At 40.8% G+C, this 14943-nt stretch overlaps 1 protein-coding gene and 1 long non-coding RNA gene across 18 annotated transcripts in view; one reads left to right on the top strand and one right to left on the bottom strand.

Annotated features, from left to right (window-relative positions):
* Positions 1-14943, bottom strand: part of TNIK (TRAF2 and NCK interacting kinase) — a 316747-nt gene that overhangs the window by 87704 nt on the left and 214100 nt on the right. For all 16 annotated transcript variants that reach the window (XM_039490028.1, XM_039490013.1, XM_039490012.1 and 13 more), the window contains 3 exons: positions 13531-13706; positions 11487-11553; positions 9789-9993 (listed from right to left, as the gene is read on the bottom strand). In XM_039490028.1, coding sequence (XP_039345962.1) covers positions 9789-9993; positions 11487-11553; positions 13531-13706 — 448 coding nt within the window. The remainder of the gene's footprint in view (positions 1-9788; positions 9994-11486; positions 11554-13530; positions 13707-14943) is intronic.
* The window catches only part of LOC120372704, a 74002-nt gene that overhangs the window by 25763 nt on the left and 33296 nt on the right, over positions 1-14943 (top strand). The gene's annotated exons all lie outside the window — the stretch shown is intronic.

The following is a 14943-nucleotide window of genomic DNA, read 5'->3' as shown; positions in this document are numbered from 1 at the left end:
TTCAACTCACTGCTCTGCTTCTACAGCCAGCAGGCATTCGGAGATGACCTGGAAGCATGACAGAGTGGGTGAAGATTCCAGCACTGCATTGTTTTCTCATCTACCCCTGCCTAAGCTGCTGCCAATTTCACGGGCTCTGGCTGTGCTGAATCGATGCTGTTGGAATGACTGAAACAGAGGTTCCTCTCAATCAAGGATTCAGAGCAGCAGGAACATGACAGAAAATGGCAGCAAAAGATTAGAAGATGCTTTTTTATTTGTCTCCTTTTCTCCTCCATCTGTCCATCTTCTCTTTCCTCCCCCCTTCCCCCCCCACCGCCATGTGATAATGCTTTCCTAAGCCCTGGGTCTATTGTATATGTTCACACTCTATAGACCTTTTATTCATACAAGGCAAGACTACCAATTAATTGTGAGTGTATTTATATAGCTTCACAGGTGAGGTTACATGCAGCTTTTTGGCAAGCCACAATGAGATTCTATTTATACAGCATTAGAAAGGACAGGTTTTAAATATTGATGGTGGGAGCCAAATGAAGGCAAAGACACTACTGGGAAGGTCCTCTGAGGCCTGGCATGAAAAGATGACTTCAAAAGAATAACAGTTCACTCTGCTACACTAGACACACTTGAGAATAGGAAGTATAACTGAGTCATAGAAGGTTAGAACCATGGCACAAACTGCAGGCTAATTCTGAAAAGCAATAATGGTCGTAAGAAGCAGCTCTTGGGAAAAATTCAACTGCCACTACCAAATGTAAATATGAGTCACCAGACAGGAAGAAGGGGAATTCCAAGTAACAAATGGAAACACATATTCTAAGTGGCAGCGTCTTTGCGATATGCTATCTTTCTAGGCCACCAGTGAAAAAGGAAACGTGCCTGAAATACCATCTATTTAGATGGGTCAAGCATTGGAACACAGATAGATATTTCTCATTAATGTATGGGCCAGTTAGGTATTTCCCATTATTGGGAATAAGGGTTTTGTATGCACTGAATGGAAGTTGGAACTTTAGTCTGGGAACAAAAGAAAATGCTGATGGACAGAGTCATAGCTGGTATAAATCTATGAGTGGGTGACTGCTGGGGTTCATATGCATGAGTTTGTCAATTGCTCCCAGAGTGTGGAGTGGATGCTCTTCTGTGCTTTTCATTTATATTTAGATAAATAAATAGCAGAAATTTTTATCAGCTGAGGATCTGGACCCTAAAACAGCACTGAATGAAAGTTCACCTATATACAACAAGGCACTCAGATTTGTCTCACATATTCACTGTAAAGATTTGACCTTTAAATTTTCTGCCTAGAAGAAGAAAAGAAAGCTACAACATTGCACAGGAACGTGGCTACATAAAACATCGGCTAAATGTGTCTGTTCCCAGTGGTGTGGGAACAATTTTTATAGTACGACTGCTGAAGGCAGAAACCAGGTATTTGGGTTGTTATTACTACGTCAAGCCAGGGTGTGTGGTAACACCCCTAGTTCCAGCATCTATGTTGTCCCCTTCTACTGGTTAGCCTGCACTGAAGAGACGTGCTGATTCAGCTAAGCTGCTAGTTGGAATGGCAGTGGTCAGAGCCTTGGTGCTAAAAATCCTGGGTTCAATGCCTGTTGATAACCCTATGGGGGTTATTAGACCACTATCTTTTAGTGACAATAGAGGGGGGACATCAAAAGGTGTTCAAGCCAGCTAAATAACTCTTTACCATACAAATATTTTCTTTGATGTTATTCAGTTTCGATATTCTTTTGTCTTTCACATCTCTTTTTATGATTAAATCTTGGACCTGTTTTGGAGTCATGTCCCAAACTTTCTGTAGCAATAAAATAAAAAGAGGATGACCCTCGTTTCTTGAATTCTCTTGTATTTTCAGCACCTGAGTATTTTGCTCCCAGAAGAACAAGACTTTGGACCAAATTCTGTTCTCATTTACACTCTTCTGACTTCCATTGTCTTGGAAGTTGCAGCTGTGTAATGGAGAACAGAATCTGACACACTGCTTTGAATACAGTCAACAAATGTGAAAAGTTAAGTGGCACCTGTGATCTCAGTGCACACCCCTGCAGGATGGAATCCTGCCAACATAGCTATAGCATTTCTGTCTCCCTGGGGCATCATTTGAACTTTAATTACTTTCCGAGTTAAAAGGCTCTGGCTGTAAGTGTCACTAAATCCTTTAAAAAGTTAATAACATGCTATCATAGGTTTCTTTTACTCAAAGGGATGGATCCTTCTGTTAAGAAGACCTCATTAAGACAGTTTCAGGACACACAGTACTGTACTGTGTGTCTGAGAGAGAGAAATATGCATATTCAGCCACATTCAAGCTAAAATTCCAAGTAATTTTTCAAATACTGTTTTGATGCTAAATAGTTATGGAAGGACAGGACTCGTTCCCTCAACCAGTATTGGTCAAGCTGTAGAATATATTAGGTGGTGGTTCCTTTCTGTGGCACTGACTGCTTTTCTTCCCTCCTCTTTATAGGCCTTCCAAATCACATATTCCCCATTCCCTGCTATGATACATCTCACCCCACTCCTCTCACTGCTGTCATTTTCCCATGATCAAAACTGAAGTCAGGTACTCCTGGCAGAATGCAGGTTTGAGGATATTCAGCTCTGGGGTGGCCATTCCTAGAATAATGAGTTCACCTCAGTGCCAGAAGGATGTGGACCAAGTGAGAGGAATGTCATAGAACTACCACAGAAACTGTGAAGATTAATGCTGAGATTTTCCCATCTGCCTGGTGGATTTAGATGCACAATTTTGACTGAAATGATGGCTTTAAAAAGTTCAGCCTAAAAGAAGAAAATATGCGTAGGTTGGTTAATTGATGACCAAATGGGATATCTCCAAGTGTTTGACAGGTATGAACAGAAGTTCTCAAAGGTCTTGTTGAAGGCTTGTAGAGAGCTGGCTCTCCTCTTTAGTTTCATCAAGTGAGCTGCATTAAAAGATCACTAACAACATTCAAAACTTCCTTGATTTTTCTTTTTCCATAAGCGCATTTGCTGTCTGTGTCACAGGGATGTCATGAGATTGTGAGTGAGAGGACAAGTGTCCATGAGCCAGTCTTCCTACTGAGCTGTGGTCTACACTATGAAAAAGTTGAAGAACCCCTGATTTAGGATCACCAAAGAAGGGATCATCATACAAGCGATGGGATGACATCAAGGAAAGAAATGCTGAAGAAGGATTTCTGTATGGTGAGCTCTATTAGGTGGGGGAAGAGGCCAACTACTAGTGAAATGATGGAAATTCCATGTCTTGGGCTATTTAAAACTAGACAGGACAAAGCAATAGAAAATGACATGAAGATGAGCTAGATACCCTGACATGCCTTTCCATCTCTAATTAATATGATTCTATGACATAAGCAACCATATTGCATTTCTGAAGCCCAAGGATAGCATCCTTCTAAGTCATTCTCTTTGGCACTACGCTGACTTCCAGCTGACACATTCATTCATTCATTCAGCTTGGCCTTCTTTGTAGGGATTTATTATGTGTCTGGACCCTCTCTATAAACACTGCAAAAGCAGCAAAGAATCCTGTGGCACCTTATAGACTAACAGACGTTTTGCAGCATGAGCTTTCGTGGGTGAATACCCACTTCTTCGGATGCAAGATTATGTTATGATCTATAAACACTGATACATCTGACACTACTAGGTAGGCTGACTTACAAGCCCAAAAAGAACCACAGGGTGTTTGTGTGTCCCAGATTGGGTTTTAAAGGTTAATTTTATTTTATTTTGAAATATCAATAGCCTCCATCTTCAATCTGCTCCCCTTTTCCTCTGTTTACAGTGATCTGCTGATGGAGAGCTCTAATCAAGAGACATTTTCACTGACCATGCCCAGTGCTCTCCAATCAAACTTTTAAACAGTATAGAGCATATTTTGCTCTTAATTATATCAGTATAAACCAGGAGTAACTCAACAGAAGTCGGTGTAGAACTGCTGTAAGCGAGAACAGCCTAAGGCCCAAACTTAGAATATCCTACTGCTGTGCAAGGGCATGTCCCCACAGTGGGGTAATGCACACTACTCTCTAGATCAAAGTCCAAACATTAAAGTAACTTTCTGGGGGTAATAGACTCAAGGGACCGGCAATGACATCCAACCCAATGCACTTGTGATTGCTACCCTTTGGTGACTGTTTGGTGCTCTCAGCCCAGTCCCTGGTGGACAGGTGATCGTTACCATAGTTGGCACTAATTTGCATCCTTGAAAGAGTCTGGAGACCAAGCTTCCCATTCACCCATGGCAGTGGTTCCACCAGTCAGGATTGAGGCACGCTGATATTGGGCACTATGGGGAAGTAGGCACTGATTCCACCCTCTTCTGCAGATAAAATACTTCAGTCTCCTGGTCTCATGCTGTGACCCATTTCATGAGCATTAAACTCAAGTGAAAAATTATAATAGTTAATTGTTGGGGAGATAGGGACAAGGAGTCCATTTGCAAAGCACCCTCAGAGCAATGCAACTTTGTTTTCACTGAGCCCCACTTCACTATTCTTCTGCTACAATGTATTGTTTTAATGTGCATTGCTAATGGAATAGGTGCAAATGAGATATGGCATGCCGATATACCTTCTATAAATTATGCCCATTGAAAAGTTGTAAGAACTCATACCAGGGATGGAGAAGAAATGTTTATACTAGAGGTTAAAACTAGATGTGAGAAAAATGAAACTAAGCAAGAGAAAGTACAAGCCGAATATCGGGGAAAAAATCCATGTTGGCGGTGTGTAATGGGTGGCATGCCCCTTTAAGAGCGGTGGGGACAGCCAATCCTAGTTATTAAGGAGGCGCATCTCAGCAGGGTTCAGCTGATTCCCCTACAGAGAGCAGCAGGAAGTTGCAGAGAGAGTGAGTTCTCAGGGAGACCGGAGTGGAGTGCAAAGGCTGCTGGGAGGGAATAGGCTCCAGCAGAGAAACCTGGGACTTCAGACAGGAAAGGTCTGGGAATGGGCTGGTAAGAGGGTAAACGGAGGAACTTGAGAACTATCTTTGTTTGTTATGATCGTAAAACCAGAACCTGGGAAGGGCTGTGAAGGGACAAAGTGTTTGTGAGTTATTGAAGAAGCCCCATGAAGGGGGAAACTGAGGCAGGGGACTGCTTGCTGGCCACCTTGAGGGGCTGCTGGGTGCCCTCTTGCTTGAGCCATTTAAAACTAGAAGACGACAGACATTGTACAGAATGATCCTGAATTTGCAAGGGGAAAGACAAGCCAACCTAACAGGTCTTCCCATCCCTGATTTCTACATATGTTCTATGAGAGTCTCCACTACGTTCACAGCTACATCCTAGAAATATGTATAAACCGACCAGACAGACCAGGTATATGCCATAGTTAGGGTGTGATTTCGTTGCAAGGTCAGATTCTATGAATTCCCCCCTTCCTCTATATAAAAGGTCATAAAATGACCGGTGACCCCCACTGTGGAAGTACAGGGGTAGTTCTGTGACCTCACAACAAAGTCATCCTCCTAACTATGGAATACACATAGTATATCTACATTCACTTCTACCTATACATATTATAGAATATAGATATTAAAGTGGCAAGAACCACACAGAATGCACAATCTACAGATGATTTAGCTATTGCCAGAAACCTGCTTGGTCTGGATTAAGAGTTAAAACAAACAAAGTCTCAATTAGGAACATAGGAATTGCCAGAGTGGAAAGACCAACGGTCCATCTAGCCAGTGCCAGCTGCTATAGAGCAAGGTGCATGCAACCCCACAGCAGGCAATTATGGACTAACCTGCCCTAGGGAAAGTTTTGTACTAACCCGTATTAGTTAGAGGTTGGCTCATGCCCTGAAGCATGAGAGTTTACATCCCCTCAAAAACTATTTAATCCTTACTATAACCATTCTTGATTTCTTGCCATCCATATAAATGGTAGCCAATATAATAAACGAGACTGCTTTCTCTCTTCTTACTAACACTAACGGCTTGTCTACATGGGAAAAAGGCCTGGAATAGCTATTGCTGAATAGCTGTTCCACACTAGCTCCCCGCACTAACTCATACTCTGTACCAAGAGTGCCTTTGTGCAGTTTAGGGTAATCCACTTTGGAAATGGATTATTCTAAACTTAGTACAGAATCAGAGCATCCACACAGAGAGTGAGTGCAGAATAGCTATTGCATTTTATATTCACCCCCTTGCTATTTCTGCGCTCGCTTCCCTATGAATTTCCCATGTAGACAAGCCCTAATAACCTTACTGTTGGTTGGAGGTTGCAGTATAAAACTGGTAGAGAGATCCTCATCCATATAGGCAACTCCACTTTCACAAGCAGATCCCAAAGGTGGCAGTGAAAAAAAAAATCCATGTGCACCTGCCAGCCCCACCACCCCCATCTTGTGTACTGAAGTACCTCTTTATACATGCAATTATCCAGTCCACATGAAGATATTTTTGTGAGTGCCCATAACCCCCACATTTCAAAATTTGACCCAAAGTGACTTAAGAAACAGCAGCAGTTGTAAAATTTGAAGTCATTGCAAACAGTGAAACCAACAGATCATATTAGTTTGACTCATAATGCCAGCAGCTAGAGGTTTTCACTGACACGCTCTTATTCAGCAACTTGAGAAAACCACCAGCTTCCTGACAAAGTCAATTGCTGCTGCTGCTGCTAAAAACACCAACCGAGAGCACAAGATATACCCTCAGATGCTAGGTTAGCCACTGCTTGACGCACAGTTTCTTGCGTCTGGTCTACGAGAACACATGAGCTGAGGCAGAGGGTTGGTGTGTACAGCCTCAGACATAAGAGGAAGCAAGGCACAAAGTTGCTGTTATAAAAATTCAGCAGTAATTTGAAACAAGAGCATGAGACAAAACGAAACGTTGACATCAGAATTGGGTTTAGGTTGAGGATGCTGTTGAATTAGGGCTGCACGTCTCCACTGTGTGGCATGACAAAACAGCTGAAAGCCTTCTGTCTCCACAACCCCTTTGGCTCATAATATATTTCCCTCTCATTTTAAAACCTGAAATTTTAAAGGGACATGTCAACTGGGAAGGAGGCAATGAGAGAACAGCCCAGGGTACTTTTCCAGTTACCCAGAGTTAAGGCATTCGTTTCAATAGCTGGATGCAGTGACATTGATTTTGAATGGAAAGAGAAAAGGGAGCAACTTCTTCAGAGCCACATGCAAACTAGAGGCCTGCTCTTGAAACATGTTCAGCCCCAATAAAATGAGCCCCTCACAGGATCAGAACATAAGAATGGCCATACTGGGTCAGACCAAAGGTACATCTAGCCCAGTATCCTGTCTACCGAGAGTGACCAGTACCAGGTGTCACAGAGGGAATGAACAGAACAGGTAATCGTCAAGCAATCCACTCCCTGTTGCTCATTCCCAGCTTCTGGCAAACAGAGGCTAGGAACACCATTCCTGCCCACTCTGGCTAATAGCCATTGATGGACCTATCCTCCATGAATTTATCTAATTCTTTTTTGAACCCTGTTACGGTCTTGGCCTTTACAACATCCTCTGGCAAGGAGTTCCACAGGTTGACTGTGCATTGTGTGAAGAAATACTTCCTTTTATTTGTTTTAAACCTGCTGCCTATTAATTTCACTTGGTGACCCCTAGTTCTTGTGTTATGAGAAGTAGTAAACAACATTTCCTTATCTACTTTCTCTACACCAGTCATGATTTTACAGACCTCAACCATATCTCCCTTTAGCCATCTCTTTTCCAAGCTGAAAAGTCCCAGTCTTATTAATCTCTCCTCAGACGGAAGACACTCCATACCCTTAATAATTTTTGTTGCCCTTTTCTGAACCTTTTCCAACTCCGATATATCTTTTTTGAGATAGGATGACCACATCTGCACACAGTATTCAAGATGTGGGCATACCATGGATTTATATAGCGGCAACATGATATATTCTGTCCTATTATCTATCCCTTTCTTAATTATTCCCAGCATTCTGTTAGCTTTTCTCACTGCTGCTGCACATTGAGTGGATGTTTTCAGAGAACTATTCACAATAACTCCAAGATCTCTTTCTTGAGTGGTAACAGCTAATTTACACCCCATCATTTTATATGTATAATTGATAGATCCCTGTGGAGCCCAGCCAAGGGGATTAGAGCTCTAAATTCAAACCCTGTTTGGGGAAGAGAGAGAATGATTTGTTTCGATTTAAAGGGAGCATATTAATACCCCAAGCAAGTCGAGTAAGTATTGTGTTTATTATAGGATTTCAGCTAATCTGGTGTCTGCTTTTATTCTGCTGTTGTTCCATTTCTCTATTGCTTGCAGCAACATCCATTTACACAATGGCAGAGTCAGCTTCCCTTATGATAGTCCTCAAATAATCACTTGCTATAGTGCAAGGGATTTTTTAGTGTGTGGAATCCTATTCCTCTTTTCAAAGCTGCTCTTGACTCATCAACAGTATAGAGAAAAAAGAAAAAACCTGACCTGCAATTTATCAAGTGTAGAACATGCTGCACACTAACAATGTTACCGACCGACACATCTACCAGACTGGAAACTGCTTAGCTTGTGCTTTGCCCCTCTGCTGTTTACAGCCCTGAAGGAGGCTAACAGAACCACCTTGAAGAACAGCCACTCGCTGCTCTTACAAAATATACAATCAGCTGCTTGAAATTCTTTCATGTCTAAGCTTTTAGCCTGAGGGATATTATCCACTGCATGGAAACCTAGAAAATGTACGGAAATTTAGGTTAAATATAACAGACATTCTGGCTAGTTCAAATTAATGGGTTGGGTGCCCTGATAGCCCATTTGCCGCAAAGTGTTTTTCCGACCAGTGACCTCTTTGCAAAGCTAGTTTAATTGCTCTTCATGTATGGACTCTTAAATGAGGCAGTTGGGATGAGACCAGGATGAGACAGACAATGAATTTTTTTTTTTTATGAGAGACCATGTCAAAGGTAGAAACAGGCGAAACCCCTCTACTCTTTCATAAACCATTCTGTAACGCAAGAACAAAGGGGTCACTCAATGAAGCTAATGGCTGGTCAATTTGAAGCAAAAGGAAATACCTGATGCGGTGCGTACTCAGCCTGTGAAATTCATTGATACTCAAAGTCAGAGTCAAATACTATCGTTGTATTCTAAATGGGATGGATAATTTTATGACCAAAAATGTTTGCAGTTAGCGTGCTAAGACCAGGGTAATCAAATGTCATGCTTGGGGACATAAACTAATCATTGCAGAAGCCAGAAAGGAATTTGCCCTGCCCCTTCCGTGTACATCATTGCATAACAGGGCTTAAGATGGACTTAAGTGCAGTCCTGTGCAGATATTATGGGGGATTTTCAGCTTCCTCTCAAGCATCGGGCACAAGCCACCGCAAAAGGAAGGATAATGAATTTGATGGACCACTGGTCCAATCTGGCATGGTAAACTTTAGTGTGAGACAGACCTTAGAACAAAATGCACCTACAGTGGAACCTCACATCTGGCAAATGTTTCTGGGGACTCTTTTCTCTTCCTTATAACGAAGGCTCATTACAGTGAATGAGCTTGATTGACTTCAGAGGAGATAGTCACTTGGCTAGCCTGGTGAAGAGTAGTAGAAGACCACATATAGAACAGGGATGGACAGGCTTTATGTTCAACAAAGCATTTTGGTTTATCAGTGTTTGTCCTAGCAAGGGTAGAACATATTCCTTTTAAACAGGTTGAGAGCAGTATCTTAGTTCTGCTACAAAAATATTACCCATTACAGTGCCATTTAAAAGCCCATTTCATGACCCTGAGTAATTACCTCCTCTAGCCTTCGCCTTTGCTCCTTCTGCTCCTCAATCCGCTTTTGCCGCTCTGCTAGCAGTTGCCGCTTGTGCTCTTCATTCTCTCGCTGCTGCTGCTCCAGCTGCTGCCGTCGGAGGGCCTCTGAACGCTCCTTGTTTGCTAACTGAAGCCTCAAGAAATCCCGTCTCAGTGTTGACTCTCCAGGCAGATTTAGGATGGAACTTCAGAGGGAAGAAGCATTAGAGGTGTTCTAACCATCTGTTTATGCTCCCGACCGAGAAATTCTGCATGTGTATCTATGTTTAACTCCCTTTCCCTTTTGGCTTTGCATTTTGCCATTGAAAGTATTTGTATAACAAGTGGAGGGGGAAGTGCTGGCACAGTATTTGGTGAAGGAAAGCAGGGAATCACAAATGGACTAGGTAGAACAGCTCAGAGACTTGCCAGGTGAGATGCAGCAGTTCTGCTGCCTCATTTTCTACATGGTTTTCAGGAGACAACAAGCTTCATGGTGGATCAGCCTTGAATTTGTGGCATAGCTCACATGAAGAAAGGGTCATCACACTGTTCACAAAATCACTAGTAATTTATGTTCTCGAGTTTTTTTAAGTCTCTAAACCAAAGTCCCTTCCATTGCAGTGGCATGCACTATATTTAGTTGTTCACAAAGCAGATTTAGTGTGAATCATTGAAATAAAAATACCAGATTATCTCAGTAAAACAATGGAATAACCTGATACTAATTACAATGATTCTTAAAAATGTCATCAAAAGAAAGTTCAACCACTGTTTAGCTTGAAGAAGCAATCGGAAAGGTTTCATGATGAGAAACTACACATAAATAGGGAGCTATACTTGGAAATAAAGGACCACATTGTCAAGAACTGTCTTTAAATTGAACCTTCAATTTTACTACACCTAAATTCTTGCACATGCAGTTTCCCACATCTAGGTTCTTCGGAGCATAAATATTTGCATGTGTAAAATTCCTTCACACATATAAATTAGTTAGTTAAGCAAGCTGTGTACTTAGCCATCTAACAATCTGGTTTGTTTACGCAAATATACTTGCATATACAGTTTGATGTATATAAGATGTGAAAAACTGCAAGAACAATTTTAGAGGCTGGATCCGAATGAGTATATGGAAAGATTCATCTGTATATTGAAAAATTGGTCAGATTAGGGATAGAAATTCAGACATGTTAGGGGATGGATACTGCTGCTATGACCTTGACAGCCTGGCACTGATGAATTTTGAGGCCAATGACTAAGCAGACAAGTTACACGGCTGTCCACATACCATCATATGAAAGAAAATACAGCTACGGTTATTACCCTAGGTTTTATTTTTTTAAAGAAAGAATAGAATAAAATAATTATCATATCAATGCAGTTTTAAACCCTCAGTGTACAGATGCCCACCAGTGAATAGGATAATATATGGAACCTCTGCTTTCTTGTGGTGTTGGCATACTGTATTGTAGATCGCAAGGAAAATGGAGGTATCACTTCTTCTCGGCCTTTTAGTCAAGGTGAGCCATAGGATCAATTTAATATCCAGGCATCATCTATCAGAGGGACTACATCCCACCTTTTCATGGGATAGACTCAATGATCAAATTGGTCTCTAGCTCATATAATCCTATAATCCTAACCAATTTTGTACACAGTCAGAGAGATACAAGGGGAGAAATGAGCACCTGATTTTTACCTGGGTTCTCCAGAGTCATTTTCTTCTTCCTCTTCCTCACTTCCACTGTATTCATACTCTGTCTCATCTAGGAATATAATTGAATGTTAGTGTCCTTTACTGGACTCATTTGTTTTTCTACTGTTTGAAGTCCCAGATGCTCTGGTCTGAGAATAGAAACCTCCTTTATTTTAGCCTGGGAAAATCAGTAATATTCTCAAGTTTTTTGCTCAAAAAGTCTGATTCTAAATGAGGGCCACAAAGCCAAGGAAACTCAGTCAAAAGCATAAAGCATTCAGCTTGGACTAAGTATACAGCAGTCACTGTGCAGTGGCTGTCTGACATGCCATGCACTTCTTTGTACAATGGGATGAGTTAAGGATGGAGTTTCAGTCTAAAGTCTGAATACAGTGTTCCCGATTCAACACTCAACACGGATCTATATCAACGGAGCAGAAAGATGCTGATGTAAAGACAGAAACTGCCAACACCCTTTTGTAAATTCAAAATATAACATTAAACAGATGACAAATGTGTAAAGTACAATTTCTGAACCTCAACTCCAGGAACACTCTTGCAAAAGTTAAGGTACAGGGCAGAATTCTACAGCAACAAGCCTGTGAAACTGGGATTTAAATACTGTTCCAAAGGCATAAACTTCCTTTTCCCTAAACATATGCACTTTTCTCTCTCCTATTAATATCCATATTGATATTTCCCAGTCAATGAAGGCGTCTACATAAATACCCAATTACAATGCCGTACCACATTCTGCAATTTCTATTGGGATATAAGTGAAATGTAGAATTTTTATCGGATGAAGAGAATTATAGCAAAAGAAAGGCTCACATTTATCCAATTATTTTCCCTCTCTAGGGTACAACCTTCATTTGCCAGTCTAAATACATTTAATACTTCACTAGAATCTGGCTTTATTGTTTTCATTTTACTGAAAAAAATATCAGGAAATGGAATTTAAGCATGAAAAAATGACATTGCTTAAAAGAAATCAGAGAAATAGTGATGTGTTAATTGGCTGGGTTCTACAAAACATTTCAGCCATTGAGAGCAAAAATAGAATAGAGTACACATTCAAATGCTGGTACTGGCAATATATTATTTTAACAAGTTTTGTTTATCTACTGAGTCTTCCTTTTATGAGACTTAACTGTGTCTCTGTATGATTTAAGTCAGTTCATTGAAAATGTATTTGTTTCAATTGGTTATTCCTGTAGCAGACACTGTTGTAAGCTCTTCGGGGCAGGGACTTGGTTTTTATTTGTACAGCCCATTGCCCAGTTTATAAATAGGATTTGTGTTGCCATTTTATAACAGGACATAAGAAAACATGACTTTAGTGGGTTCCACCTTCTGTGTGTGCGCATGGTGTGTATACATAGAATCATAGAATCTCAGGGTTGGAAGGGACCTCAGGAGGTCATCTAGTCCAACCACCTGCTCAAAGCAGGACCAATCCCCAACTAAATCATCCCAGCCACATACTCGATTATGAATACACATTCACCAAGTGCTTAGATTCAACATTACAACAGCGCACTAGGCCCCTATCCTGCTCCTAGTGAAGTGAAGGGTAAAAATCACATTGTCTTCAGTCGTGCAAGATCAGATGCTAAGTAGTAATAGACATTAGATCTGGCCAATAAATTATTTTTTGTTCCGGTGAAAAACTTAAACAAACACAAATTAGTATTTATTGAATTTTTTTTTCAAGTTACTGGGTTTTCATTGAAAACCAACTCCCTAAACGTCTCAATTTTTGTTTTTGTTTTTTATGAAACCTTTTGAAAATTGAAGAGAGTTGAAAGCACCACAGGACTGCACCCATTTAGTTAAATCCGTTTCTAAATTGAGTAAAATTCATGTTCAAACTGTGACCAGCCCCTAAGCATAGTCTGATCTCAGTACAGCACCATGGCACAGTCCCTGCGACAGGGACTCTATTATGTGTTTATCCTGTGCCTAACACAGCAGGGTCTTGGTCTATGATTGAGGTCCCACATCCTACCATAATACATACAATAGCCTCTTCTGCTTGGCTGCTAACCTTTTTCTCCTCGCTTCTTCTTAGTCCTATCAATATGGTCCTTAAGCTGGATGCGAACCTGCCTTTCATTAGGCTGGTCTCGAATAAATGGGTGCTTCATCAGCTGTTCAGTAGTTGGTCTCTGACTGTGGTTCTTCACTAGGCAGCTCTCAATGAATGACTGGAATTTTTTAGACCTAGCAGAGAAAGAAAAATATGTAACCGTGTTAAAAAGAAAAACATGAATCTAGAATTACGTCCAGTGAAAATGCGTCAGACATTTTCTGGATACTTAAAAGGACCAGCCAGCTTGAATTTTTTTGCTTGTTTGCAAATTGACTAATTTTTTTAAAAATGGATTATTGTTAGAATGTATTCTTTCAACAGTATTGTCCTGAAATAATTTTTCTCATCTCCTGTTGATGGTTAGAAGGATCTCTCCATTGCTCATAATAAAATACAGATAAAGGGAAACAATTATTTATAATTATCTATTACTGCATTTTGGTGGGCGGTAATAGATTTCTGGGTTGAAGTGGGATAAGCAAAGTGACTTACATTGACCCAATTGATGTTACACAGATTTTTAAACATTTATAACGTGTACAATGTCCTACTTCTTCTTGCTGTTCTTAGTCCTTCACTTACTCCCACCATGAGCTTGGACAGCATGCACTAATCCCATAGGGCATTACATCTTGACTATATCATCTGCTTGCATCCGAAGAAGTGGGTATTCACCCACGAAAGCTCATACTGCAAAACATCTGTTAGTCTATAAGGTGCCACAGGATTCTTTGCTGCATCTTGACTATAGTATGTTTGTGAAATCTACACTGTCAGCGGGTATCCACACTGCTTCAACCTCCACCCATTTGTGGATCAAAACTAATGACCTGCCATTCTTGCTGGGCTGTGCAGTGGGAATGAGGCTCTGTTGACTTAGCCTACCCCATCTTCCCCTCCCTGCCTTGCTACAAAGAGTTAAACTAAACTCCAGCCAAAGCAAATCTGAGAAAACAAATTTCTCTTGGCCTCGGATTTTGCATATCAAAAGTTCTGCCTGGAACTAATTTCAGCACATTATAAACCCAAGAGAATAAGGATTTACAAGAAGGAGATGCTGACAGACCACTATGGTGCATGTTGCTTTAGCAAACTGGAACGTTTGTGTAAATTAATGTCAGAAGCCAACTGATATTACAGAATTGCATTGAGCGGTAAAACAATAAGCTTTCAGGGATTTTATTTTTAAACCGTCAGACTAAAAAGCGATTTATCTTTTAAGTACTAATCCATACAAATTGGGATGTGAAAATAAATGCTACTAGCTCCAATAAAATCCCCCATCCAGATTTATTAATGAGAAAATCTCTCCTCTCTACCCTCCCCCTAAAGAACAGTTTCTTGGTGTATTCCAGAAGGAGAAAGTCA

Source organism: Mauremys reevesii, linkage group 9, assembly GCF_016161935.1.
Source record: "Mauremys reevesii isolate NIE-2019 linkage group 9, ASM1616193v1, whole genome shotgun sequence".
Classification (NCBI taxonomy): Eukaryota; Metazoa; Chordata; order Testudines; family Geoemydidae; genus Mauremys; species Mauremys reevesii.
The sequence above is the reverse complement of the archived record's forward strand: the minus strand, read 5'-3'. Positions and strand labels throughout refer to the sequence as shown.